Genomic DNA, 27,759 nt, shown 5'->3' with positions numbered 1-27,759 from the left:
AGTTTATAGCCTGACCGAGATTCAAATCCAGGCGAGACAGCTTAGAGGAGAGTATGCCTACCTCTAGGCCATTCTGCGAGCCGCAAATAACGATGAAACAAAATTACCCCAACTGTGCTGAAAAGTCAAACCTCTCTCAACTGAAGGTGGAAATGATTGAACATCATCACAATTAACTTCATTTTCATGACACAACAAGCAGTAGAGAATTTACATTGGTAATATTTTCTGAACCTTGGTGCAAGGGGTGGGGGTGAAAAGTAGCTACAACCTTTATCTTATGACCCAATTAGTCACCCTGGCAAGTTTGTTTGAGATTGGATAATTAACTACTGAATGCATTGGCCACAGACATGCAGGGACTGACAGACCCCAAATTGTGGACTCTAATATGATCATGACAGGGGCTCCTATGGGGCCACAATTGTGTTTTGAATGGGGCCTCCAAATAGCTGACCACTCCACTGATCATCAGACACCTTTCCCTACACAGTCTTGAGAAAAAGGACATGGAGAGGGTCTTTTCAACTCTTTCTTTGCGTTTCGGAGCACGAGTTATATTAACTTTGCTTGTGAACTTTGAATAACCGGCACGATGGCAACCATACAAAGCTGATGTGTCTAACTGAACAGTCCAAAGCTGAACCTTCTGCCAACTCTTCTCAGAGAAAGTGACGATTTTGGAATGATCTTTAAGAAAAAGATACATTATACAAACAGATATTGTGGCCATAGTTAGCTCCGTCGTTGCATTGCCAGCACCGCCATTTTGTTTGAATCTCGCTGTTACTCCGCCCTCATAGCACGCGGCAAATTTGATTGGTTGAAATGGCGTAACATTTTGCCCATGTACTGCTAAGGTTTTTGGAAGTGTAAACAAGGGTATTTATTTTATACAATGTTCAAGTATAGATAAAAATAAAAGTTTTAAAGGCTGCAGAAAAAAAAAAACTTTGGAAATTTAGCACCGTTAATGCACCGTCTTTTACACCACCTTATTTAACACATTACATTAGTTTTTTTGTGCCTGTTGTTTGTATCCTTTATGACGTCCCATAAACAGTGCGTTTCCTGCTTGGAATGATTTTCAATTTTGGTTTATCGCCAGGCAGACTGAAGTGACTGTGCACGTCAGTGTGACTACTCCGCTTTTTTCACAAGATCTTGGCTATTCGTTGTTCACCTTGGCGTCTTGGTTTTCTATAGGTTTTCTTGGCGTATAGGTTTTCTATTATCATCGCTTTTCCGAAACCTTGTGAATTCTTGGCTTTTTTCATTGGCTCATCTTGGCATTTATAAAAATGAGGAGTGGTCACACTGGTGCACATGCGCGCTCGGGATGAGATTCCGTACAATTTGCGTAATTCAAAACCAAAATACTGCTAAACTGGTTTGTGTTCTGTACTGGTTTGTGTTCTGATTTATATTCTGATTCGTGTTTACTGTTCAAAATATAAAATCAATTGAAATATTAAGTCGTTCCTCAATCATACAAATATGCCTACCAAAAAAATACACCCCTGTGAAAATCGTGTCATCCCCTCTCCCCCCCCCTCCCCCTTACACTTCTTACAGTACCACTTTTACTTTTCTGGTGGTGGTGAATGGTGGTGGTGGGGGGAAATGACAACATTTTCACCCGATCCCTCCCAAATTTTGCAAACGTGTTGGTAGCACTTAGTGTGAGGTTGAATGCACAGGGGGGGATGCCCCCCCCCTCCTTGTGAATTCCTATCAAACACTTCTGTAGAATGTCCTGAAGTTCCACAGGATTTGTATAGAACAATTTTTGTAGGGCGAGTAGAGATCAGGTGGGATTGAACCAATTGCTTGATAACCCCGCTTTGCACTTCACATGGGGTGGAGGGGGGGGGGGATCGATGGAACTGCCACAATGCGAACGGAATGACATTTCACTTCAGCTTCTTGCAGTATCGCTTTCAATTCTCATGGGACACTTAATGGTACAAAAACAAGTATTGATAACTCGAAAGTCCGTTCATCCGTGCTCGGTAAAGCACCGAATCAGATACGTGCTATTTACTAATACCGTAAACAACAGAACAACTGCATCATCCATCTATGGTGACTTAATTCAACGTGTACAGTCTGAGTCAATGAAAGAGGACTTGTGGAGGGCTTTCAGAGCTATCCCATAATTCCGTGCGCGCCGCCATGTGGGTTGTTTTTACTATTCATTTCCTTGGCAACGACAGCATCAATATCTCGGCAATCAATCACGTTTATCTCGTTATTCTGATTTACTGCGATGGAAGGTTCCCTGATTCTTTGGCCTTGTTCGGTGTTTACCTTTGCTCGCTTGTTTAGCCTACCAACCAAATGGCGCCCGCGCACGGCATTGTGGGTACTGAAACCTCCTCCATTCACTCGGTTACCCTCTCATCCTGAATAACCCACGATGTGGTAACCTTATCCTTTATGAAATGCTTCGTTACACGACATATAAATATACTGTACTTCACCCATTCAGAAACTGCTAGCTAAAACTCCAATACACTTGTAACCATGACGACCCTTTAATGAATCAGTACTAATTACCTTTAAAAATCGTTTCAGTGATAATTTAATTTATACTTCCTCATCCCTCATCTTCTCATGAAATCATAAAATACAACAAGGGAAATATGTTTAGTTGAAAATATAATATAATGTAAATTTTGTTGAATATCTTTCGTTGAAAGTCATAAGATATACAGTAACAGGTTCGTTTGATAGAAGCGGTGTATAGGCAGCGTACTGGTTTCATGCCTCTTTGTTGCCTTTTGTTTTTATAACAAACGTTCCAAAATACACATTTTGATAAATAATTATCGCTTAAATTATAGCTCGTACTGATCAAAATGCGTTTAGATATAACGATACAAACCGCGTAAATAACGGAACTGACGTCACCACAACAGGAAGCAGGAAGCATGGACCATGGTAAGTGTGTGTCGTGTTTCAAGCATCAAAGTTCTTCTTGTTTTCTGGTTACATTTCGCCATTTTGCGGTTTTTAAGAGAATCTTTTTTTTAACTTCCCTCTAGGCCTGACATGATCTGCGTTTTATTTCGCCATTGACGACGTCTTTTGGTGTCAACCTGCGAATTTTGTGTTCCTGGATGTAAGAGAAGGGTTGGGGAGTGTATAATGCTGTGGCTCGTGGGGGAGCTCGAGAAAAGAACGGATCAGGACGTCACAGAACAAAAGTAACGGGGAAAGAGAGGGGGGAAACGCACCAGGAGCAGGGGATGAGGGGCAGACCAGAGGGAGACTTGGAGAGATAAGGGGTGTAGGGAATGAATTGACGTGTGGTGAATGAGTGGATACAAAGTAAAACTCAGGAAGGAAAAACTGGACACTTTGGGAAGGCCAACAAGGGTAGAAAAGATCTGAGATGGTGGTGAAGAGCTGTCTTGAAGACCTGGAGGGAAGAATGAGATTGAAGAGGATATGGAAGTTGGTTCCACAGGTGGGAGAAAAAAAAAAGAGGAACAAATAAGTGGAAGTGAGCAGTGATCCTGGATTCCATTATCATCCATCCATCTATCATCAGCATCCATCCATCATCATCCATCCATGATCATCATCCATCCATGATCATCATCCATCCATGATCATCATCCATCCATCATCATCATCCACTCATCATCATCATCATCATCATCCATCCATCTATCATCAGCATCCATCCATCATCATCCATCCATGATCATCATCCATCCATCATCATCATCCACCCATCATCATCATCCATCCATTCATCATATCATCATCATCCATCCATCCATCATCATCATCATCATCATCCATCCATCCATCCATCATCCATCATCATCATCCATCCATCCATCATCATCCATCCATCCATCATCATCATCCATCATCCCTACAATGTCTGGGAATACTTTATGTACCATTTGTGCATGCGTTAGACTGTCGGTCAGGAACCTTTGATTCCACCAATGAATGTCAAGTAGTTTGGCCTTAAAGGATTGAATAGATTTTGCTTCAAGCACACTCTCAGGTGAGATTGTTCCAATCCGTTGCAATCCACTGACTAAAGAGCTTGCTTCTGATATGCAGTGTTGACCTGTGTCTGTGCAGCTTGAACGTGTCCTCGGGTACTTTGGTGGATTGCCCTCGTGAAGAACATCTCTGCTAGTATTTTTACTTCACCTACCATAATCTTGTACACTGTGATCCTGTCACCTCGACATCTACGGCGCAAAGAGTGGACATTTAGGGCTTGTGGTCGATGTTCATACGTCGTACCACGTAGCTCTGGAGCCAGTCTAGTTTACTCTTCCCTGTACTCTCTCAATCTTGGCCCCATCCATTTTATATCTCGTGTTCCAAAGGATATTGCCATAATCAAGGTGTGGTCTAACCAGGGTTGAGTATATTCTCGAGAGAATCTCTTTTGTCAAATTTGTAAATGTCCTTTTGATAATTCCAAGTTTCTGGTTTGCTTTTAGTGCAGCTGCTGAAACATGCTTGTGGAATTTGAGCTCTGAATCTATCACCATCCCCAAGCCTGGTGTTGGCGCAGTGGTTTGGGCAGCGGCTTGGGATCCATAAGGTCCTGAGTTCAAGCCCTGTTGGGCCACTGAATTAATACACCAGGGGTTGACTCAGCCTGTCATCCTTCCGAGGTCGGCGAAATGAGTACCAGTATACTGGGCCGGTGTATACCCTGGTTAAAAGAGGTGTACCATATCCATCCCTGTGTCGTAAGAGGCGACCAGGGTTGCGTCAGGAAGGGCATCCGGCGTAAAACATGTGCCAAATCACTATGCGGATCATACGGATGATCCGCTGTGGTGACCCCTAACAGAGCAGCCGAAAGAAGAAGAAGAAGATTTATCACCATCCCCAAGTCCTCTTCTTGTACTTCCTGCAAGTCTATCCCACTCTTCTGATAAGCAGTCGATGTGTTTGATCTTCAGACATGTCCTACTTTGCATTTGTTTAAGTTGAAAGGGAGTTGCCATTTTTCTGACCCTGTTTTTTTTTTTTTTTTGCTTTCTTTCTTTCAAATCATCTTGCATCGAGTCCTTTTTATTGGACCAATGATTTTTGTGTCATCAGCAAAAAGAAGCAGAGTTTATGAGCCTGCCTGGTATATCATCGATGAATAGCGAAGGCCCCAGTACACTCCCTTGGGGACTCCACGTCCAACTGATTTCCATTCGGATTTCTCCTCATTGATGGCCACTCGTGCTCTGCCAGATAGGAATACCTCTCAATCCATCTGTGCAGCTTTCCTTCAATTCCATATCCTGCCACTTTTTCAAGGAGCCTTCTGTGTGGGACAGCATTGAATGCTTAAATACGAAAATCCAAGTACATGATATATCTACAGGATCTCCGTGGTCAATCAATTGAGTCCGTTCCTCAAAGACGCAAAGTAGCTGAGATATACATAATCTGCTGGGAGTAAATCCATGCTGTCTGTCTGCAACCAGAATGTGTGTTGTCATGTGTTTTACCACAGTATCCCTCACAACACTCTCCATGAGTTTTCCTGCCACCGAAGTATGACTTGCAGTGTGGTAGTTTTTAGCAAGTTTTTTTTTACTCCCTTATGGATCGGGGTGACATTTGCCATCCTCCAATCTTCAGCTAAAACACCCTCATCCAAGAAGGGGGTTGATAGCGGACCGTGTTAGCCCTGCAGGAACCTGGGGTGGGGGGGGGGGTGGGTACAAAGCATGAAAAGAGCAAAGGGTGCAAGACCAGACAAAGAGACCACCGACCTGTCTGCAATGCCAAAATTATAGGCCCATAGACTCAGCTTCATCACGGGAGATTCCCATGATATTGAAGGCCTTGGTTTCCATGGCGTCAAACTTAACAAGATGTTATGCAGGGGAGCCAGCCCAGAGGGGGAGTAGTACTCCATCAAGCTGCTGATTAAATCCTTTTAGGTGGATCGGAGTTCAGGTGTGCTAATTAAGCTCTTTGTACGACGGAGGATCCCCAGACTGGCTTTGGAGACAAACTTTGAAGTGTGTGAGTGAATAAGAGAGTATGAGAAGAGGGGTGTGGGGAGTATGAGAAAAGTGGGAGCAAACTCGGTTTTATACGCAAGAATGAGAATATATTTCATAGGTAGGCTATTTGAATTGTGAAGAAATGTCCCTCATGGACAATGCATTAGTATTGTTACGAATTTCGGCCCGTCCGGCGTGGGATCGGCCACATAACTCGAATCGCGACGCGTCGCCCACCGGAAAGGACAATTCAGTCGTGACCCTCCTGGAACTACCGCCAGGAGCCAGTCACGGGTGGGGCTTTAACCTCACCACGATCGTGCCAATTGCCCACCCGCGCAGGATAGGGTTGCTCGCCAAATTCGACCGATCGTACCTCGTCGCAGGTCGACTTCGGACACGAACCGCTTAAGCGGCTCGTTCCGTGCTGCAGGGTAACCGAGCAGAGTTATCGTCGACCTCGACGGTTCAGATTATTTATTGGTTGTCTACACCCACTACCAATCCCTTACGTGATGCAAGATGGAACTTTCAACGGAAGAAAGGACGCAACAAAACGGGAAAACAGTTCAACAAGCAAGCACTTTATTTCACACGCACACACAACGCAAGCACGTATTCACAGCCATACAAAAATGCACATATAACAGTTAAAACAATGAAAGCAACGCAGAGCTACTACCGAATAAAAAGGGCAATTATTTTCAGCATACTTACACAGGTTTACTTACAAGACTGGCGCCACACATACATTTACAAAAAAAGCAAAGAAAACACAGCCACCCTCATAGGCAAGGAGGAAGACAGGTCCGTGGACCAAATGAACGTGTGACCTGGGTGATCGGCCAGGTCCACGATACTGAAGGGGTCTTACCCGCGCCCTCGTTGTGCGGTGGCGGGCTAGCGGCAATGTCCGCGTAACGCGCTTGACTCCGTGCCCCTGGTATGGTCGGTGAGCTCCTCCAGGCGTGCGTCGCGCAGGCACCACGGTTGGGTTGGGGAACGGATGGGGTTACCGGCGCTATCTCAGCGCGGATGGGGGGGGGGGGGATTGTTGATGCTCAGGGTCGGGAGAGGGGAACGGCGGACGCTCCGTCCCGCTAGCGGGGTCCCGGGACCGCACCTGACTCCGGCGAACTCTCGCCCCTGAGCCCTCCTCTGCGTCCCTGCTTCACTCCTCGACCCGTCCCTCGACCTCCACTCCGAACTCCGTCCCCTTCGCCATCCGATCCCTGCAAACACACGCCTCAGACTTCACGACTTCCGACCGGCGCCACTTTCTGCACCCCTTTCTGCACACACGAGCTGAACACCTTTCTGGACATGTTTCTTCAACTGCTTCCTGGACACACATGCGAGCTGCGTCGTGCTCGCGTCTTTTATAGACCGGGGGAGGAGCCTGTATGCAGATTCACGGATCAAAACGTGCTTGGAGGCGGGGCCATGCCACCCGACGTTCAGCCATTGGTCTGGCAAAAAGGGGCGTGAAGCCTTCCTGATCCGTTTTCCTCTCCTGAAGGGAACGCATTCACAGCGGGTTCGGAGGCGGGCCCATGCCACCCGATGCTCAGTCATTGGATGGAAGAAAAGGGGCGTGAAGCCTTCCTGATCCTTTTTCCTCTCCTGAAGGGAACGCATTCACACCCGCGGCTCGACGCGTTCGGCATCAATTACCGAACGGGCCCTGGACAGCACGACGTTTGGTGTTGACTGGTGGTGTGGTTGATGGTTGTGGAAGGAGAAAGGCGAAGGTGGTGGGGGGTTTGCTGTGGTGGTTTGGTTGTTGGCGGGCGTCATTTGGGAATGGCAGTGAAGCGATGTTGGCGGGATGGAGTTGTGGAGGTAAAGAGGTGAAGGTTGTGGTGTTTGAGTTGTTGGCGGCTTAATGGTCCATAATAACGATAGAGAAAGAAAAATGGCGAACTCAAAGCGTCGCAGCCTGGATGAATCACACATATTCCCTCTAAACAACAGGTGTGGGCTAACTACACATGAACTTATCGATATATCTCACCTGAGGACCCTTTATGGTGTATTACGAATTTCCACAGCCGTAACAGTATCTTTAAATTGGGTTTCACCTTATAAACCTCGATTTCCTTTTGTGTTTAGAAGCTTTTTATGAAATGCGAAAGCTTCTGCTCGACTCACTTTTTTGGCTCGTTTCATCTTTCCGTTATTCAAAACTCGGAGCGAATATGGATCAGCCAAGAAATTGTTTTCAAACAAAAATACCAGCAGAGAACCCGTCCAAATTGTCAGACACTCAATGATGACAATAGACGAGTGGTACATGATCTACAGGTAAAAAAAGGGTGACATCACTGTTTTAAACTGACAGCATTGCAACATTCGTTCTGGTAGATCGCAAGAAACTTTTAAATGTAAACCGAGATGATTTTGCGGAAGTAAAATAACCATGGACCAAATTTGCAGTTCATTAAATTACTCCCCCCCCCCCAAGCCAAAGGGTGAAATCAATTTTATTTTTCTTTGTAAACTGTGAAAAAAAAATCCAGTGGTTTTCTGTTCAGTCAGTGTTCATAAACCACCAGCCTTTATGAGGGCCGCTCTATGAGGGACTAGCATCCCAGAGCAGTTCATGGACACATTCCCTGATTCTGGTATTCACATGTCGTTTCATCATGCTATTGATTGATGACGTGCTGCTATCGCCTCCTCTGTTCGTTCACAGAAAGCAAAAGCAATCGACCCAAAAAGGAGATTCACAATGTTGCTGATATGGAGCGTTGGAAACGTTCGCAGGTCAGAAACTACATGGGTTCTGTTGATTTGAATGTTTGTAAGCTACATTGTGATTACATTTGTACATGCTTTATGGGATTGGGAGGGTTTAGCTTTCTCCCCATAATTTGATGCACTTTGGTAAGATCAGTAAAGACCTTCTTCCTTCATAATAGGTGTGGTTTAATTCCATCTAATTATTCAAGAGTAGGCCAGTAGTTTAAAGGGGATAACTTGAGGATTGTGGTTTAATGTTTGGATCTCTAAAGGAGAGAATAAACCTAGTTCCTATTTTGTTGTTTACATTTTTTTTGGGGGGGGGGGGTGGAGAGGGGTCATGGAATGCCTGTAAAGTTACCCTCATCAGCATCCACTTTAAAGTTGAGCACCAATTATTTTCTATATTGGGGCTACGGAGGTTATTGATATTGACACTTGTACTATCACAGCAGATAAGCCTGTTGATTAAATTTGATAGTCCATTGGCCAATTAGGCATATTTGCCCTCACTACAGCAAAGTTGATAGAAGGGTTGCTGGACATCTACCAACTATATCATAATGTTTTCCTTCCCTTTAACGTCCAAGCTGACAATCAGTACGAGTACAGTAAACGAAGTAGAAAAGATCATTGGTAGGGGGTGGAAGACAACATGAGACAGTGGTGAAGCACCAACTTGAAGAGTTTGAATGGACAGGTTTAGTGATTTGATTCCACAGCTTGGGGAAGAGGAGCAAAGGAGTGGAGGTAAGCAGTAATCTTGAATTTGAAAAAAAATATTAACATGACAAAGGTTACTATAGAAATTTTGCTTCCTGGAGGGGATGGGGAGGATTAGTACTCTGATGGGAACAAAACTAGAAGAAACAACCAACTTGTTTGTGAGGAAAGAGTTAAAGGTCCTGTATCCCAGCCTCCTGATCTGGGAGATACCAAATTATTTTAAAGCTTTGAATATGCTCAACATTCGGGAGACACGGTGTGAAGCTGGGGCACCAGCCCATAATATACTATAGAACAGCACTCCATTGAGATACTCCATTGGAAATATTGTCTGTGCAGGGGACTAAATTGTCGCTCTTGGTCCCTAAATTTATGCTAGCCCTCCCTTATGGTCACTGCTCCGGGACCCACATAGAGGCTACCATCGTTGGCACCCCCATGTGGGCCTAACAATGCCATCCCCCTTAGGCTGGTGCTCCTGGGCCCCGGTGTGTGGGGCTGTTTCACAACTGCGCTCCACACATGGGGGTTACTGTCACCGTCTCTTACCCACATGAGCCCCCCACATCTGCAGAGGTGCTCAGTCACATGTCTGTTGCAAGCCAATTTGTGTTTGAATTCTTGCCACTGGGAATTGGGGTTTTCCCACGAGAAACCAAGCCGCGCTCGCCATGCCCATTGCTCATGCCGTGGGTACCGTGCATATTGCACACCTGATCCCCGTGGAAAACAATTTTCAGCCAAATCCATTCTGTTTCGCCATGCTGCTCCATTGATTTATCTGTCACGGAGCGTTTACACCCCGGCCCCTCTGAAACCATCAACACATTGTGCCACCGTCCGTGCTTGGGCGGTTTGCAAAGTGCGGACCGCGCACACTCCCGGACATGTCGTGCAAGCGTCTCTCGCGAGGCCGGCATGGTTTCCAATACATGTCTGTCCCGTTCAGGAGGGTCGCTACTCCGGTCCGCTACACTAACCACTACTCCCGTCCGGGTCGATCTGTGTCCCACTCTTTCGTGTGTACTCATCCATGTTATGACACATGCACTCCGCACATACTCCAGCACATTGGGCACTCCAAGAAACCCTGGGTCCTTCATTCCCCCCAAGCTCGACACACCCAATCGCACCATGTATGTGCCCGGTCTCACCATGACACCTTCGTTATACTCACCTCCTCCCGTTCTTGGAGAACTCTGTCACGCAAATATAACACGTCCATGCATTCAATAATCTCCTCCTTTACTCTACTACCTGTTTCTACCTGTTTTGCTTTAATTTCAATAATCTCGATTTTACCTCATGCACCTCCTCTTTAACCATCGTTCATTCCCGATGCACCCCTTGTATTTCCTCCTCTAACGTCACCTTCGTTGTTTCTATTTGTGTTTCCATTTCTCGTTCCTTTGTTCCCATCGTCTGTGTCATCTCCTCTACTCTCTTCGTCAGTTTCTCGTGTGACATTTTACATTCGTTTTTAATAGCAGTCATCTCTCGTTGTTTCCTTCTTGGCGGCTCTTAACTCCTTTATCGCCCCTGTTCTTCCCCATTTGTTCCTTCAACTCATTCTGTCCTATCGTCGGTCCACCTTCCTCCTTTGTTATGTTTCCAATCTCTCCCATCAGTTTGTCCTCGCTCTCCCTCATCCCCTCCCGGACACCGATCCGACACTCCCTTACCTCCTCTCGTATCGTCGCCATTTCTCTGCCCATCGCTTCACTCATCTCCCTTTTTCTTTCATCGCCCATCACGCCCATTTTTCTGCTCATCGCTTCCATTCTGCTGTTGTTTTCTTCGTCCATCACGTCCATTTTTCTGCTGTTTTCATCCATTTTTCTGCTCATCGCTTCCATTCTGCTGTTGTTTTCTTCACTCATCCTGTCCATTTTTCTGCTGTTTTCTTTGCTCGACATTTTCATTTGTGCCATTAATTGCCTCATGAAAAACATCATGTCAATCTCGGGCTGCACTGGTGGCGATAACCCGGCGTTCTGCGCTATCGGCGCCACATTTTCCAGAGACCGAGGGTGGGGGTTATTTTCCATCTCTCCCAATGCTTCCTCTTCACCCTCCATTGTGACTTCATGCGGGTTCTGGGTCAATTCCGTATCCATATTTCCATCATCTACATGGCCCACCGGGACCTGCCCGTGTTGGTCCGCCATTGTCCGTCCCAATAAATTTAACTAAAATTTGGTTTAACCGCTCTGAATTTGGCGTGGCGTGGTTGACGCCACCCAGTCAACCACGAGTTCCAGTGTCCAGCGTCAAATTATTCCGTTTAACTGGAGGTCATATGGTTACCTGAGCGGGGAGCGTGCCCTCGGCAGAGCACCAATGTTATCTCGATTAGATTTTAATTATGGCGGCCGAGCATTTTAACCGCTGGTGCGTGCCAATGATTTTTTGGTCAAATCTGTGTTAATTACCTCCCAGTCTATCTCGGTTCGAACAATGCAAAACCAATGGAAGGAAAGGACAAACACGGACAGGTTGGAAATCGACAACTAATTTATTAATAATAAATAAAAAGAACTTTTTATTTGCTGAGGTAAATAAAGAATGAATTTCAAAGCAAAATCAATCAAAATGCCAGGAAAGAGACAAAGAGCAGATGCTTATCGGGGGTCGACTTACTTACAGCTAAACACAGACAAGGGTACCCAACAGATCATTCGGGGGGAGGGGAAGAATTGTCTCGCTCACCAGAAAGTCGTCCGTGAAGCGAAAAACGTCCTGAAATGCTTGCGTGCGTTTGAAAACACGCTCGCTTGCCAAAGCACTGGGAAGGACGAATTGTTTCGTCAGCGCTGATCAGACACCCGCTTCTTGGTCGCTTCTCTCGCCCTTTGCTTTTTCCTCTCTCCTTTCGCTTTTCCTCTCCTCACACTTTTCTCTTCAGAACACTTTTTTCCCCTCCTTTCTCTCCTCACTTTTTCTCTTCATTCGCTTTTCTCCTCTCGCTTTTTCTCCCAGAACGTACCTCTCGCTCGTTTTTATATCCCCGGGCCGTCTCCACAGGGTGCTATCCACCTCAAGCTCACACCGCCCCACTGGCGCGCGGTTACCATGATGACCCGTGCGCTCCCAAAAAAGGCAGGCGTCAGAGCTTGCGAAAGAATGTTGCTGAGGAAAAATGCGGGCGGGCTTCAGAGCTCGTGAAAGAAATGTGTGTAAACGTGTCTGTCGGAAAGAAAAAAGCTTCCCATAAGAGAGGGGATCTCTCCTTTACCCTTCTCAACGCATCACATTTAAGATCCCATTAGATATGGGGATGGGGCTAATCTGAACATGCATTTAAGGAAATAACTGTCTGAGGATCTGGATGTGTGGATGCATTCATCAGACCGGGTTCTGAAATCCGTAAAAAAAAAAAAATATATATATATACACACACACACACACACACACACACACACACACACACACACACACACACACACACACACACACACACACACACACACACACACACACACACACACACACACACACACACACACACACACACACACACACACGTTATGAACAAAAAAATGGAAACTCCAATGTAATAGGGTATTGGGCCACCATGTACAGCCTGTCTGCATCAAGTACACCAGCATCTGTAATTATGCAGGAGGGATGCGGCACCATTCTTCCATAAGAAAGTCGATCAACTCACACCTAGTTGGAGTTCAAAAACATTGTTTCAGGTGTCATCAGAGAATATCCCATAAATATTCGTTTGGGTTCAGATCTGGTGACTGAGAAGGCCGTGACATATGGAAAACATTAGTCTTGTGCTCATAAATACATTGGGCAAGTGCTCTGTGATTGGGGGCATTGGGGGGTCTCCTCTTACATTTATTTCCTGCCATAACTTTAGGCAAACAGGCCTGTGCAGCATATTTCAGCTCACCTGGAACTTAATTCCAGGGAGCTTATGGGATGGCACGCTGTCTGTCCGTCTGTCCGTCCACAGACATTAGCACCTTCTCTAAAACTACACACACAATTTTGATAAAACTAGACCACAACCTTCATCACCCTGTATGTACCAAAGTTTGTTCACAGCATTAAAAAAAAATCAGGCCCTAAGCCTAGGGGGATCTATGGGGGGGGGTTACCCCCCAAAAGAGGTATTTGCTTTCTTCTCAGAAACTACACACACTATTCTGATGAAACTTGACTACAACCTTCATCACCCTTGATGTACCAAAGTTTGCTCATGCTATTTAAAAAACAATCGTGGTCTAAGGGAGTTTACGGGGGGTGGGGGGGGGGGGGGGTTGCCCCCAAAATAGGTGTTTGCTCTAACATTGGTTCATTGGTACATTTTGCTGATTCTGTCCCATGTTGACTTCCTCCTCAGTGTAATGATTCTACCGGGTGAGTGGCCAGGGGTATTGCCCCTATTTTTATTCATGACCCTGGGCATGTTGGGATGTTATTTGGTTAATTTACTCATTTACCCAGGTGTTTCCATTTTTCTTTGTCCAAAACACACACACACACACACACACACACACACACACACACACACACACACACACACACACACACACACACACACACACACACACACACACACACACACACACACACACATCTTGTTTTAGGAATGGATGTGGAGATATCTACCAAGTGGAAATGTGTTTTTCAAAAGCATTGAGGGTGATTTATTTAGATGAGGAACAATACTTGACATAAGATGCTACGTTGGTGCACTTTCACTCCAGCTGGGACGAGAGATGAAAATATGCTGTTGAGAATTGCATACAAATTCCTCTCTTGGATATACAAGTCAGCGATATGGTAATGGAGTTGGTTTTGTATGCCACAGACAGAAATGTTAACACGCAACGTCGTGTGCTAGATTGCACACTTTAGGCACAGCTTTGTTGCATGCTTGGTAAATGTGGATGGTCCAATTGATACGATCCAGCAGTAGCTTTTCATAGCTATAAAGCAAACTGAGTGCAAAATTGTATAATGGTGGTTCATGTTGTGACGACACAAATAGCGTTTATGTTAAATGAGTTGTATATGTATATGCCTTGCTTGTGAAGTGTTTTCTTTTATTTTTTTTCAGGCTTATTCAGATATTATGAGCTTCATTCTGTCACTTAATTCCGCAGTGAAAGGTTTGGCAATGAGCAGTGACGTTCTCATCTCAGAGGTGAGTTTCCATATGCATTTGTTTTTGCCGTTTTTGCATGCACTTTGTTATTGCTGTACTTAAAATACTCATTAAACGCATCCGTGTTTAATAACGAAAAGGATCGGTCAATATCCGAATTACAACGATGTGAGCAGAGTTATCCACTGATTGATCTGCCATTGTTGTGTGCACATTCTGCTGCAGACAGTTCGCAATGTGCTGGCTATGTTGGATAAGATGGCCGCCTGGCAGTCTGAATACCCTCCTGTTGAGCAGTCACAAAGATTTGGCAACCGTGCCTTCCGCACCTGGCATGGCCGCCTTGTCACGGTACTTTCTCGTTCACGACTTCAATCTTGCCATGATTTTGTCCGAATTAACATGAAAGTTATTTGTATAATCTTGAAATGATTTTGAAAATTTTTTATAAGCAGTACACAGCCTCCTCTTCTCAATACCCCACAGTGCAGTAGATAGTAGAGAAATCGTGCAAATTATGATACAAGCATCAAATTTGGCATTTCTGTTCTGCAGGGCTTTCTGATCAAATCTGCCCGATTGGCCATTTGACAATCCAAATTTTGAAAAATTTGAAAAAAAAAAAAAAACACTTCAAAAAAAATTTGAAGTCACAGCTGGCTGAAATTCTTTGAAGCGCAAGTAAACATCCCAGACAGAGAAGCAAGGGGAGATGCAGTCATCATTGATGGCTCAGCACTTATCACTGCCCTACCTCCATGCACTTCAAAGATATTTGATGAATATGCAAAAGAAGACATCATTCCAAAGGTGGAATCCTATGGTGCCAGGTACGAGAGGGTGGACGTAGTGTTTGATGTGTACAAGAAGTCAAGTCTGAAATCTGAGGCAAGGTCGAAAAGGGGGCAAGGAATCAGAAGAAGAGGTGACAGGAACCAGTAAGACCCCAAGTAACTGGAGAAGCTTTCTTCGAGATGACAGCAACAAGACTGAGCTGTTTCACTTCCTTGCGGAAAAGATATGTGAAGCACAGACGACAAGCACAGTCATTGTCACAAAAGGAGAAGATGCCATTAGAAACACAAGGAAGTCACTGGATGCTGTGTCTCCAAGTTGTCATGAAGAAGCTGACACTCGAATATTTGTACACGCCAGGGATGCAACGACGGATGGTAGCAAGTCCATTATCATTAAGGCTAATGACACGGACGTACTAGTCATAGCAATATCTGTACTGCCATCCTTACAGGAACTAGGTATTGAGAACATGTGGATTGCCTTTGGCCAAGGAGCCAAGGCGCGATGGATTCCAGTCCATGAGGGAGTTTCTGCAATAGGGCCTGAGAAAGCTTGAGGGATCCCATACTTCCATGCGTTCACTGGATGTGACGTCGTGTCTGCCTTCCGCGGTAAAGGGAAGAAAACTGCATGGCAGACTTGGAACGTCTTTGATGATGTTTCTGAAACATTCACCAATCTCAGCCAGCATCCAAAAATGATGTGTGATCTTGACTTTTTTGAAGTTTTTATTTTTTTTCAAATTTTTCAAATGGCAAATCAGGCAGATTTGATTAGAATCCCCTGGAGAACAAATGTGCCAAATTTGATGCTTGTATCATCATTTGCACGATTCCTCTCAAAAATTGCTGTTATCTGCCCCACTACCACCCAGAAGCTTAGTTTAACAAAGCACAGATTGGTTGGGTATGCCTTGTCTCACTTTTCTTCCAAGTCAAGTTGAGGCTCATGGAAGAGCTTAAACACTGATCAGGATGCAACAGAGCAAAAGGAACAGATATGCTCATTGTTTCAGTTTCATCACGGGAGATTCTTCCAATGATCTTGAATGCCTTGGTTTCCATGGCATCAAGCTGCCCAAGATGTGAGGCCTGGCGATCACCCTTCCCTTGGATCACAACAAGACCTCTCTTCCAGTCATTTGGGATGATGCCCATGTTCCAGCCAAAGCACAGAACTGCATGCAACGACACGAGTGCAGCATTTCCACCAGTCTTGAGAAGTTCAGCATGGATGCCACAGATCTCAGGAGCTTCACCCCATTTCAACCGGTTCATCGCAGCCCGTGTTTCCACAAACAAAGGTGGACCACAGTTGATTGGAGGGTCAGCAATAGGTATAGTAACACCCCTGACATCCAACTCAACAGCTGGTGGATCATCCTGGTACAGCTGCTCAATGTAACCGGCCCAGCAGGCTTTTGTTTTGGACTCCTCTGTCAAGAGCCCACCACCCTCCACTCTAACAGCAGTACACCGAGGGACGGGCAATGTGTGAATTCCTCTGTAAGCAGGACGAGAATCACTTCACCACAAGTGATGCTCTACCCCCTCACAGATTCCTCGCACACGGCCTCCTTGTCCACCCTTAGCGCACGTACAGTTTTACGCCTCAGCTCCCTGAACAGCTCAGCTTTGGCATTAAGCCTGGCCCTGCGACACTGGTCAGTGATATCCAATGTCCTTTGAGAGACAAAATTCTTCTTCACCCTCGGGCGAGTTCAAGACATCTGCCGCCAACATCAAGGACGGTGGTCTTGAAGGCACTCCACAACTCTTCAGGATTCCCCAAAGCACCCAGACCCCCCAAATCTCACTCAGCCTGTTCGCAAACTCCTCAGCTACCGTCTCATCCTTGGGCTTGCCAACATCCAGCCTCGGCTGGGATGGAACCATTCTCCCCTGGATTTTCGGTGCAACTTCAGAGTTGCTACGTAGCCTGTGGTCATTATTGAGGAACTGGGCACTCTGGTAGACCCTGCAGTTCTGGATCATCCTCCAGTGACCATCAACAAGCACATGGTCATTCTTCTTTGCCACACCACCAGCGTTGAAATACCAAGTCCAGCGATGAGCCTGTGGGCGCTGAAACCATGAACCAGACGTACCCCAAATCCATGACTTCTTGCAAAGTCAAAGAACTTAGTGCTATTCTGGTTCACAGTTCCAGACTCATGGGGACCAACACATGTCTCATAGCCATCCCTGTCAGTTTCAGACAATGCATTGAAATCCCCCAAACCTAGAAGAGTATCTTGCCTGGGGCACTGATTAACCACAGACTCGAGCGTGGCATAGAATGCATCCTTCATGATGAGATCATTCGCCTCAGTTGAAGCATCTGCACAGACCAGGGAAACGACACCCAAGGAGTGACGAATCCTTCATCTCATTATACGCTCATTGACCAGTGTTGCCTCAATTATCATTGAAGTCAGCTTATTGGACACAGCTACAGCAACTCCTTGGTCATGGTAACCATCAGAGCGACCAGACCAATAGTAGGTGTAACCACCCGCCATGATCTCGCCACTATCCGGTCTCCGAACCTCAGAGAGCGCTGCAGTAATGATGTTCAAACGCTTGAGCTCAGATGATAACAGATACCTGATCATCCTCTCTTTGAGATTGGATATTGCAGGCACCCACCTGAAGGGACCACCTCAGGTTAAACCAAGGAGACCGCCATCTGGTGGACGACACCTCAACACCACTCCACTGCAATCTGACCCTGGAGGTTTACCCCATGGTTTTCCTCCTCTCATCAAGGAATGGGGGTACCAAAGGCTTTTTGCCCAATACCATCTGGTGAGTTGCCCTGTGGAGGGCAGCAGCACAGGAGGTACTCCCATGGAGTGGGTTTTCAGATTTCCTTACATTTGTAGGTTTTGCCGAATGAAGTGTTGTTCGTGCTCAGAGTGTAAGTCCTGCCATCAACCTCCTACAAAGTAACCCAACTGCAGGAGGACGTCCGCAGACACATTTGGCCACTAGAAATGGATGGCCATTGGCTCACAAGGAGCTCCTCCACTCTTTGACAGGTTTTGTTTTTAATCCTGCTGGGTGTCCATATCTATACACCCTCCTCACCAGAAAACCTAGTGGGGGAGACTGTTTAGTCGCCATCAACCCAACCATGAAACAGGTTTGTGCAGGTTTACATGGTACCTGCAGGAAGTCACAGATCTAATCTGGTCTGACCTGACAATATGCATGAGATATGTCCAGAGATATGGTCCTGATCTCTTGTCTGCCAGTGAAGGCCTCCACCTATTGTTGGGTGATTAAAAGCAGCATGTTCAAGGTAGATTGACCAGGTCTGAATCTGCATTGTTGATTTGAGATGAGGCGTTTGGAGAAAAGGAATGGTTTTATATCGACTGCGATGATTAATTCCATTACCTTGCTGATTATTGGAAGTAAGTTAATTGTTCTGTAGTTAAGGGGATCCGTTTTTGCACCATAGTGATGTAATGCTGTGATTTTGGCTGATGTCCATGCAGATGAGAGATTATCTTGGGCAAATGACAGGGTGGAAATGGCAGAGAGAGAGAGGATGAGCAAGAGCAGCCGAGCAGACTTTTAGAACACATGAGCTGATACCATCCAGTCCAGTTGCAGAATCAGTCGAGGGTTGCCAGAAACTTCTCCACATTCTCAGATGAAAAAGACATTGAGTCCAGGAGCAGTTGGGTATGACTGGGAAGGGTGGGTACAGAGAGAGATTGAGAGCGAGGAGATGTGTTTAACTTGCCCCATTGTTGAAAACTGTATCAAGCCAATGCTTTCCAAAAAGCACCAAAGAAAAGAGGAAATTGTAAATTCTTCAGTTGGGTGGCTTCTTCACCTGGACGCAGTGTAGCTGGTGCGTTAGTGAATACATTTGATTGTGATAAACGTGATAACCATGTGGCAGAGACATTTAACAAATGGAAGTTGATATTTTCATTCATGGTTAAAAAGAAAACCTCTGTCTCCTGTTTTATCTGAGTGAAAGGTGCAAATATAGTGCAATTAGGTTTTTGGAGTTGTCCATAGTCTCGGTTTCATTCTCGAACCAACTCCAGGGTGTTCCATCGATGAGTGCATCTTCCCTCGGATGGATGTTATGCTGGTTGTCCTGGATGTTAGCATTCGCTGGTGGTGAGTAGATAAGTCATTGCCAACAGCCTTGAACAAGCTCCAAATTCTTGCCCTAACTAGCTCAAGTTGAACGTCATTCCTGGCCATCAAGTTCCTGAAAGACTTGGACCAATTTACCTGTGTTGCAACTGACATCACAAGTAGGTGGGATTGATAAGGGGCAATTAAAGATAAGTATTAGCCCACTCTGTCCTCTTTACCTCCACCACCGAAGGTGGATGGAGGTTGTTTTCACCCCTGTTTGTCTGTCTCGGTGTCTGTGAGCAGGATATCTCAAAAAGTTATGGCCGGATTTGGACGAAACTTGGTCGACAGGTTGGATATGTGACAAGTATGAATTGATTAGATTTTGGCGAAGATCCGTATCCGGATACGAGACTTGTTTTTAATGTGATTCATCACCATTAAGAGAGAGGGCTAAAACCGATAAAAAGCACGATGTCTCAAAGCGTTGTGGACGGATTCGGATGAAATTTGGTGCACGAGTTTGGTAGGTGACTCGAACAAGGTGATTCGATTTGGGTTCAGGTCCGGATGCACATTTGGCCTGTCAGCGGAATACAAAATGTAAGATATTCGTCCTGGTGGAGGTTTGCACTCTATGCAGTGCTGTTCTTGTTCCTCATTTGATGCATCCATGTGTTGTGTCCTACTGTTTTCCCTTTGCCTCATTTTTCTGTTGCCCCCCCCTGTTATACTCTTTCATGAGCCTTGATACTTGCATTTTTAAAAGACAGCACTGTACAAACATTCCCATTAGCCTTTGACACCATTAAAATAATCACATTGATGATGAAAAGCATTTTGTCAAAACAAGCAGCCAACTAACTCTTCTCCAAACCTGCTGCTGCTGCTGCTGCTGCTGCTGCTGCTGCTGCTACTACAACTACTTAATGACCCAAATTATTCCCACCCTCTCATGCGGTCAGCCAGGAAATGTTTTTGGCCCATTTGTTTCATGAATTAGTGATCCAGTCCTGATGTTTAACTAAAGTTGACAGAAAATTTTGAATTTGGCCAGGGTTCCGGTGATAACTATAACTGTTCTCGAATAACACCATGAGATGTTTTTTCTTAATGTGTATCAACTAATGCTGGTTGATGGGACCCCCAGTTTAACATCCATCTGAGGGACGACACATGGCAATTCATCGGCCCGCATGTGAAACACCAGAATGACGGTTTATAACTTGGTTGAGATTCAAACCCAGGCTCCATAGCTCAGAGGCCAGTGTGATAACCTACTCATTTAACTCAAACTTGCAAAATGGAACCTAATTGTCCAGGGGTGGTTTTGACTTGTAATTACCGTAAATGCAACTCCCAACAATGGTAATTAGCCTTTGAATCATAAGTTGTCAAAAGCTTTTGTGAAATGAGCATTTCTTCCCCCCTGTAGATGTTGTTTCGTGGTTCCATTGCTATTTTCTGCTCAAAAATGTCTGCCTTCATCATGTAAATTGAACTTGGAGTTTTATTCTTTATATTTTTTTCTCCCTCCTCATTAGCAACTTACTCACTCCTTCCCTGGACAATCGAATAATTTGTCATATTGGATACTCATTAGGAAAAATCTTTATTATTTCACTGTGCAGGTTTTAATATTATATTAAATGAGCTATGAGGCTTTAATCTCTGCCGTGGTGTACCTTTGGTGAGTAATTATTAACCTCCGCCATCTTCGAAGATGGATGGAGGTTACTGTTTTCACCCCTTTCTGTTTGTTTGTTTGTTTGTTTGTTTGTGAACAGTATAACGGAAAAACTCCTCGACGGATTTCGACGAAACTTGGTGGGGGGGTTAGGTATGGTCCAAGGATCATGCCATTAAATTTTGTACTTGGTCCCCCCCCCCCCAAAAAAAAATTGTTGGAGAATTTTTTTTTGCATTTCTACATGTTTTAAGTGATTTCCACCCCCCCAAAAAAAATTGTTACCCCCCCCCCCAAAAAAGAGAAATATATATATATTTTTGCATTTCTACATGTTTTAAGTGATTTCCACCCCCCCTCAAAAAATTGTTAGAGAAAAAAAATCTTTTTTGCATTTCTACATGTTTTAAGTGATTTCCACCCCCCCAAAAAAAATTGTTACCCCCCCCCCCAAAAAAGAGAAATATATATATATTTTTGCATTTCTACATGTTTTAAGTGATTTCCACTCCCCCTCAAAAAATTTCGAGAAATTTTTTTTTTTTTGCATTCTACGTTTTAAGTGATTTCCAACCCCCCCCCCCCCAAAAAAAAATATGTTGGAGAAAAGAACTATAACTCTGTCAGCACTGTTGACATCATATTTAATGAATAAGATATAAGGTTCACTTGAGTGACCCAGCAGTATTGGCGGCGGAGGTTTTGCACTCTCCCGAGTGCTCCCCCTCTAGTTTTTAATGAGTTTGTGTGTGTGCGTGCTCATGTGCGTGTTTTAAAATTTGTTTATAAACAAGTTGGGAATAACCTTTAAGGGAATTATCCAGGTTGGAATAAGCAAATTTTCATCCTTTTTGGGGCTTTCAGCACACTTATTTATGTTTTCTCTGCCCTTTTCCATGTTACCTTCTGTCCAGGAAGCTGAGGGACTGGTGAAACATCTTTGTGAATCGGCAAAGCGTCCAACTCCACCAATTCCATCATTTCCTTCAACAGAACCTTGTCTTGCCCAGTCTACACCGAGTCCTGTCCTAAACTCATCTTCTGCACCATCATCTCTTCCTGCACTGCTTTCCCCTTCCTGTGTCTCATCATCTCCTGCGAACTCTGGTCCTCTGCTAGTTGAAGAACCTGTAGCTTACTTGTTGGAATCCATGGGAAATCCAACTCGCTTAGACTATGGGACAGGTATCTTGCCTATTAAACTTTTCCACTTTCCTCCAATCACTCATGCATATATGAATATTTTGTTGTGTCAATGGGTATGCTAATGCTTCCCCGCCACACAGAAGCTTTGCGAATGGCCAGGTTCGATGAAACCGCGTTCAAGTGGAAAACGCAGCTTACCTCAGACGAGATATTTATCCCGCTGGTCTCTTAAAACTAATTTGTTTTGCCAATTTTGATCTCCCCCAGGGCTTTACCAAACACCAAAACGGTTTGTGTGTGAGAGAAGGTGAGAATCGGGTGACATGTCTCTTAAGAAATAAAGGTTTATTCAAAGGACACAAGGCAACAAAAACGGAAAATCCTGGGATTAAAAATACACTGGAATGAATGAATAAATGGAAATGAATAAACACACACTTGCTCACTAATTCAAAATACACTTAATACAGATATAAAATGAGATCGCCATGGATACACAATCACATTCAACAATGGAGGGGGGGGGCAACAGGCAAGGTCTCAAAGGATATGTGTGTGGAAGCGGGCCCCAATACGGGCAACACAGGAATTGGGGAGGCACGGGGTCAGTTCCATGGCCACGGCACCAAAGTAAGATCACGACAGCACAGACTTCCAAAGAGTGAGAGCCCGATTTCGACTTCAGATTCCAACTGACTACGGACTCTGCTGCCGACTTGCACTGCTTCTTGCGGCCCTTATTATCTCCCCTGCGGCCACACCCAGAACGTCCATCGCTCTCAGCCTCCCTCCGTCAATCATGCGACATGCGGTTGCTGCCGCTGTGACATCACATGGGCCGGCTGGCGTCACGTCGCCCCTTGAAACATCGTGGGCCATGTGGTGATTTTTTAAAGCCACAAACGGGATGCAGAGAGTCAAATCCATCCCTCTCCTTATCTTGCTTTGGTGCCTTGCCTGATTTACAGAGGGGACACATGAATTGCACTTTCCTGTTGGATCCTTATTTCAACTATGCTGCCCCTCATGGCATATATAAAAACAGGACCACTTCACTCTAATGAGTCCCTGGTCACAGAAAATGTTCCATGATAACTTAGCATTCTAATTAATTTGTACCCCCTCCAACGTAACAATATCAAACATAAATTGTTTAGTCTGGCAGGACAGCCAAGAATAGATGTTGTGGGGGGGGGGGGGGTTGTGGAGGAGAGACAAGCAAGGGTTGTAGGTTGAGTTTGAATATTGGCTCAACTATAAGTTATAATCTGGTGTTTTGCAGGCAGGTCAATACATCAATGTTTCCATTTTCCTTGGACCTGTGTGCAAGGGGGCCACACATGGGGGCAGTCAGAATAACAACCTGGGGTGCATCCTGTCAGATTGCTTAGTCCCTACAGCCAATACCCCTACATGAAAACAAGAGTCAATGGTCAACACTTCGTCATTCCCCCTTCCACCTCTTAGTTCGGACCAACACTTTGAGATCATTCTTCCCGGACACCATCCGTGTCTTAGGCCAAAAAAAAGTGTTCCCTGGCTCATCCCACGTGAAATTGGGAATAATTGGGGCCATTAAATTTATGGCCCAGTTATTCCCACCTTCACATGGAGTGAGTATTAAAGTAGTAGGGGTAGTATTAATCTTATGACAATGTATTCTTCTTTCAATCCTGTCTAATTTTGCTGGGTGCTTCCTTCTTTTTACCCATTTCCCTGTCTTGATTTTTTTATTTCTTTATTGGTCATGCTTTAGCACAACCTATTTCTTGTGCCATTACTTTACTTTTTTAGGGCACGAGCTGGCTTTCACAGTGTTCCTCTGCTGCCTTGCCAAGCTCGGCTTCTTGGTGCCCCGCGATCAGCCTGCCATCGTACTACGAATCTTCCCTCGGTAAAATACCACAATTCAAAGTTCTTGTTTAAATCCTCTTTTTGTTGCATCAGGGTGTCATAGTTAATCTCTTCTCGGGTCATTTTATTTTGCTTACTTTATTTCCTTTTTATTTTTCTCCTTCTTTATATTCACGTTTACTGATGTTCCCTTATTGTGCTGAGTACAGTGCGGTTGTGGTTCCCGCAGTTTGTATTTCCTCCACACCTGGAACTAACACTGAGCATTTACTTTTCTCTTTTTATTTTTTGTTAGCTCCAATGAGCCTTTGATTTTTGTCTTGGGCCATGGTGTATTTTGTTTTATCTTCCTTTTTCGTCTAAATATCTTTGTTTAACAGATTAATATGTTTCCATCAATGACGTTTTGGGGTTTTGATTCTCTTACTTTTCATGCAGTAATGGAGTTAGCATGAATGCCACATACCCGGCTATATGGTCGATCATGAGACTCGTTAGTTGTGACGTGGTGAAAAATGTAATTTTGGGCAGAAAAAAACAACAACTCATTCACTTGTGCATTTGCCCCAAAATGGGCGATCATGAATGGACCGTACTCAAGAGGGTTCCACTAACCCTTTTTAATGTTTCATGTCATTAAACCTTTATTCCAGGAATATCTTTATTGATAGATGGAGTTCTGTGCCTCTCTGATCACCTGGTTAGATACTTGGACCTGGTACACGGTTTGCAAACGGGCTATCGACTGGAGCCGGCTGGGAGTCAGGGTGTTTGGGGTCTTGATGACTTTCACTTCTTGCCCTTCATATGGGGCAGCGCCCAGTTGATCGGTAAGGCTTGAACTTGCCAAAGTGCTCTTTTTCTGCTTGATCTTTTTTTTATGGTTATCCTCCAGTAAAAATGGCTCTTGTAAGTTGCATGCGTTGCCTCGCAAGAGGAATTTATTTATTTTTGTCAAAAAGGACAATCTATCAGCACATTGGTTCACAGATGGGTTTGATGAAAGCTTGATGACGATTGCATCAAAACTTTTGTTTGGATGACACTTATTTTTCCTCAATCTCTTGAGTGATTGTTTCAAATTTTTGAATGGAGTAGCGAATTGGATTTTATCACCCCCCACCGATTCTTCTTTGTCATCGTTTGAGAATTGTGGTCAAAGAGGATGTTGAAAGTGTGCGTGATCTTTTTCGTCGAACATATGGTCAGTAGTTAAACACTTTTCCAATTTGAATCGGTGTTTTGCAAAGGGCGTTTAGCATTCCTTAATTTCTTTAACCATCTCCCTTAGGTCATCCCAGCATTGAACCGAAGCACTTTGTAGAAACACGCATGGTGGAAGATAATCGACAAGAATACATTTTTCTGAAAATGATACATAGCATTACTCAGGTGGATTGATGCACTGTATACAGTTTGGACAAGCACATGATTTAGTACCTTGTTCTGTTCTGCTATGGTTTGGCATAAACATCACAGTTTGTTAATCATTTCTAATTCTGTATTGCATATTGCACATCTTGCATGTTATGTCATTGTATTCTTGATGTTCTTTTAAACACAGGTAAAGAGTGGGCCTTTTGCAGAGCACTCAAACCAGCTGTGGAACATTAGTGGTGTTGCAGCCTGGACAAAGGTCAATTCTGGTCTCATTAAGATGTACCGAGCAGAGGTACAAATCCCGCTCTCTTTATGATGTAATCTTGTTGGCTTCACCAATCCTGAAGAGATTAGTAATCGCTCTGTGCATGTTTCTGTTTTTCTGTCCTTTAAAAAAAATTTAGTTTCAGCATCTGTGTCTGGATTTCCATCATTGTTTTTGTGTGTTGTGTCCATCTGTCAGTCCGCACGCAGCCAAACTTTAATATTGCACCCGAAGCGGCCTTGAGCACAGTTCGACAAAATTAGTTAATGTAAATATTCCATTATCACATTTAATTTAACCAAAGGTTGATTTGGTAACCTGAATGTGGATCATGTCTCAGTTAGAGATGATGCATTCTTCTTTTTAAAATTTAAATAATCCATGCACTGTAATCTTCACCAGGTGACATTTTGTTATTGCTGCTTCTTATCTTTGTGTTTTGGGTGTCCTGTTGGTTCACATTTTAAATTGAATAAAATCTAGGATTAGACTACCAACCATTACCGACATTTTTCAAGAGTGCAGTAATGTGCAAAAATCTTGGGCCACTTTGGAAATATTTTTAGATCCTCGTGGAGGATCTCTAAGTCTTACTCTCATTGTTGTTCTTCATCTTCTTCTTGTGGACTTTTTTGTTTCACAGCGTACAGTTTTCATCGAAACTTCCTGAAACTTGGCATATATATGTAAAAATACCCTGCGCAGACAGTAACCATCTCCGATTTTGAAAATTCCTCCGAGAAAAAATATAAAGTTATTACGTAAAAATATCTCCGCTAATGGAAATCGCCGAAAAAATTATCTCCGAAACTAGGCAAGCTTTTTGAATTCTGTTTGGGGGAATCGAACAGGGCATTAGCAGAGATGAATTACCGCACATATGATACATCACGATGTCATATCAAATCATTTTTTATGACGTCATTCCTATTTTTTGACATTTTTTGTTTCACAACCCAGAGTTTTCATCGGATCTTCGTGAAACTTGCCATGTATATACAGAAAGCCCACGCACAGACAGTAACCATCTCCGATTTTGAAAATTCCTCCTAGAAAAAAAGGTTATGACATCAAAATATCTCCGCTAATAGAAATTGCCTGAAAAATTATCTCCGAAACTGGGCAAGCTTTTTGAATTCTGTTTGTGCGAATCTCACAGGGCATTAGCAGAGATGAATTACCACACATATGATACATCACTATGACGTCATATCAATTTTTATGTGGAGTCATATCAATTTTATGGAGACATCAAAATATCTCCGCTAATGGAAATCGCCTAAAAAATTATCTCCGAAACTCGGCAAGCTTTTTGAATTCTCTTTGTGGGAATCGAACAGGGCATGAGCAGAGATGAATTACCACACATATGATACATCACTATGACGTCATATCAATTTCAAGTCCATTTTTTTTTCATATCATATCAATTACCACGGCCCATCTAGAACGTCATTCCTATTTTTTGACATTTTTTGTTTCACAACCCAGTGTTTTCATCGTATCTTCGTGAAACTTGCCATGTATATGCAGAAAGCTCACGCGCAGACAGTAACTATCTCCGATTTTGAAAATTCTTCCTAGAAAAAAAGTTGAAGTCGTAATATCACCGCTAATGGAAATCACCTATACCATTATCTCCGAAACTAGGCATGCTGTTTGAATTTTGTTTGCGGGAATCAAGCCGGACATTAGCACAGATAATTTATCGCAAACCTGATGCATCACAATGACGTCATATTCGTTTTTATGACGTCATCATTAAAAGGACGAGGATCTTAGCTCATTTGAGCTTGTTTATTGTCACATTGGCATATTTTGATAAATAAATGGTGTTATAACAATCATGTTTTATTAAAGAAACAAATGTGAATTGTATTTTACAATATTGGTACATAAAACTTCTATACTGTATTTGGAAAAAGGTGTGAGTA

At 44.0% G+C, this 27,759-nt stretch overlaps 1 protein-coding gene across 2 annotated transcripts in view; it reads left to right on the top strand.

Moving 5' to 3' along the window:
• Positions 1 to 2,865: 2,865 nt before the first annotated feature.
• The window catches only part of PTPA (protein phosphatase 2 phosphatase activator), a 29,018-nt gene continuing 4,124 nt past the window's right edge, over positions 2,866 to 27,759 (top strand). Inside the window, exons 1-9 of one of the 2 annotated variants that reach the window (XM_085854740.1) lie at positions 2,866 to 2,943; positions 8,692 to 8,762; positions 14,542 to 14,628; positions 14,815 to 14,940; positions 22,095 to 22,365; positions 24,121 to 24,220; positions 24,886 to 25,010; positions 25,472 to 25,572; positions 25,745 to 25,852. In XM_085854740.1, the coding sequence (XP_085710866.1) occupies positions 2,934 to 2,943; positions 8,692 to 8,762; positions 14,542 to 14,628; positions 14,815 to 14,940; positions 22,095 to 22,365; positions 24,121 to 24,220; positions 24,886 to 25,010; positions 25,472 to 25,572; positions 25,745 to 25,852 (999 nt within the window). In that variant the 5' untranslated portion in view covers positions 2,866 to 2,933. Of the gene's footprint in view, positions 2,944 to 8,691; positions 8,763 to 14,197; positions 14,265 to 14,541; positions 14,629 to 14,814; positions 14,941 to 22,094; positions 22,366 to 24,120; positions 24,221 to 24,885; positions 25,011 to 25,471; positions 25,573 to 25,744; positions 25,853 to 27,759 lie in introns of those variants that run through there. The other variant, XM_085854741.1, reaches the window with a different exon arrangement.

This window comes from Eptatretus burgeri, chromosome 14 (genome assembly GCF_056783735.1).
Source record: "Eptatretus burgeri isolate ZD-2024b chromosome 14, Ebu_testis_v1, whole genome shotgun sequence".
NCBI lineage: Eukaryota > Metazoa > Chordata > Myxini > Myxiniformes > Myxinidae > Eptatretus > Eptatretus burgeri.
This window is presented reverse-complemented; position numbering and strand designations above follow the sequence as displayed.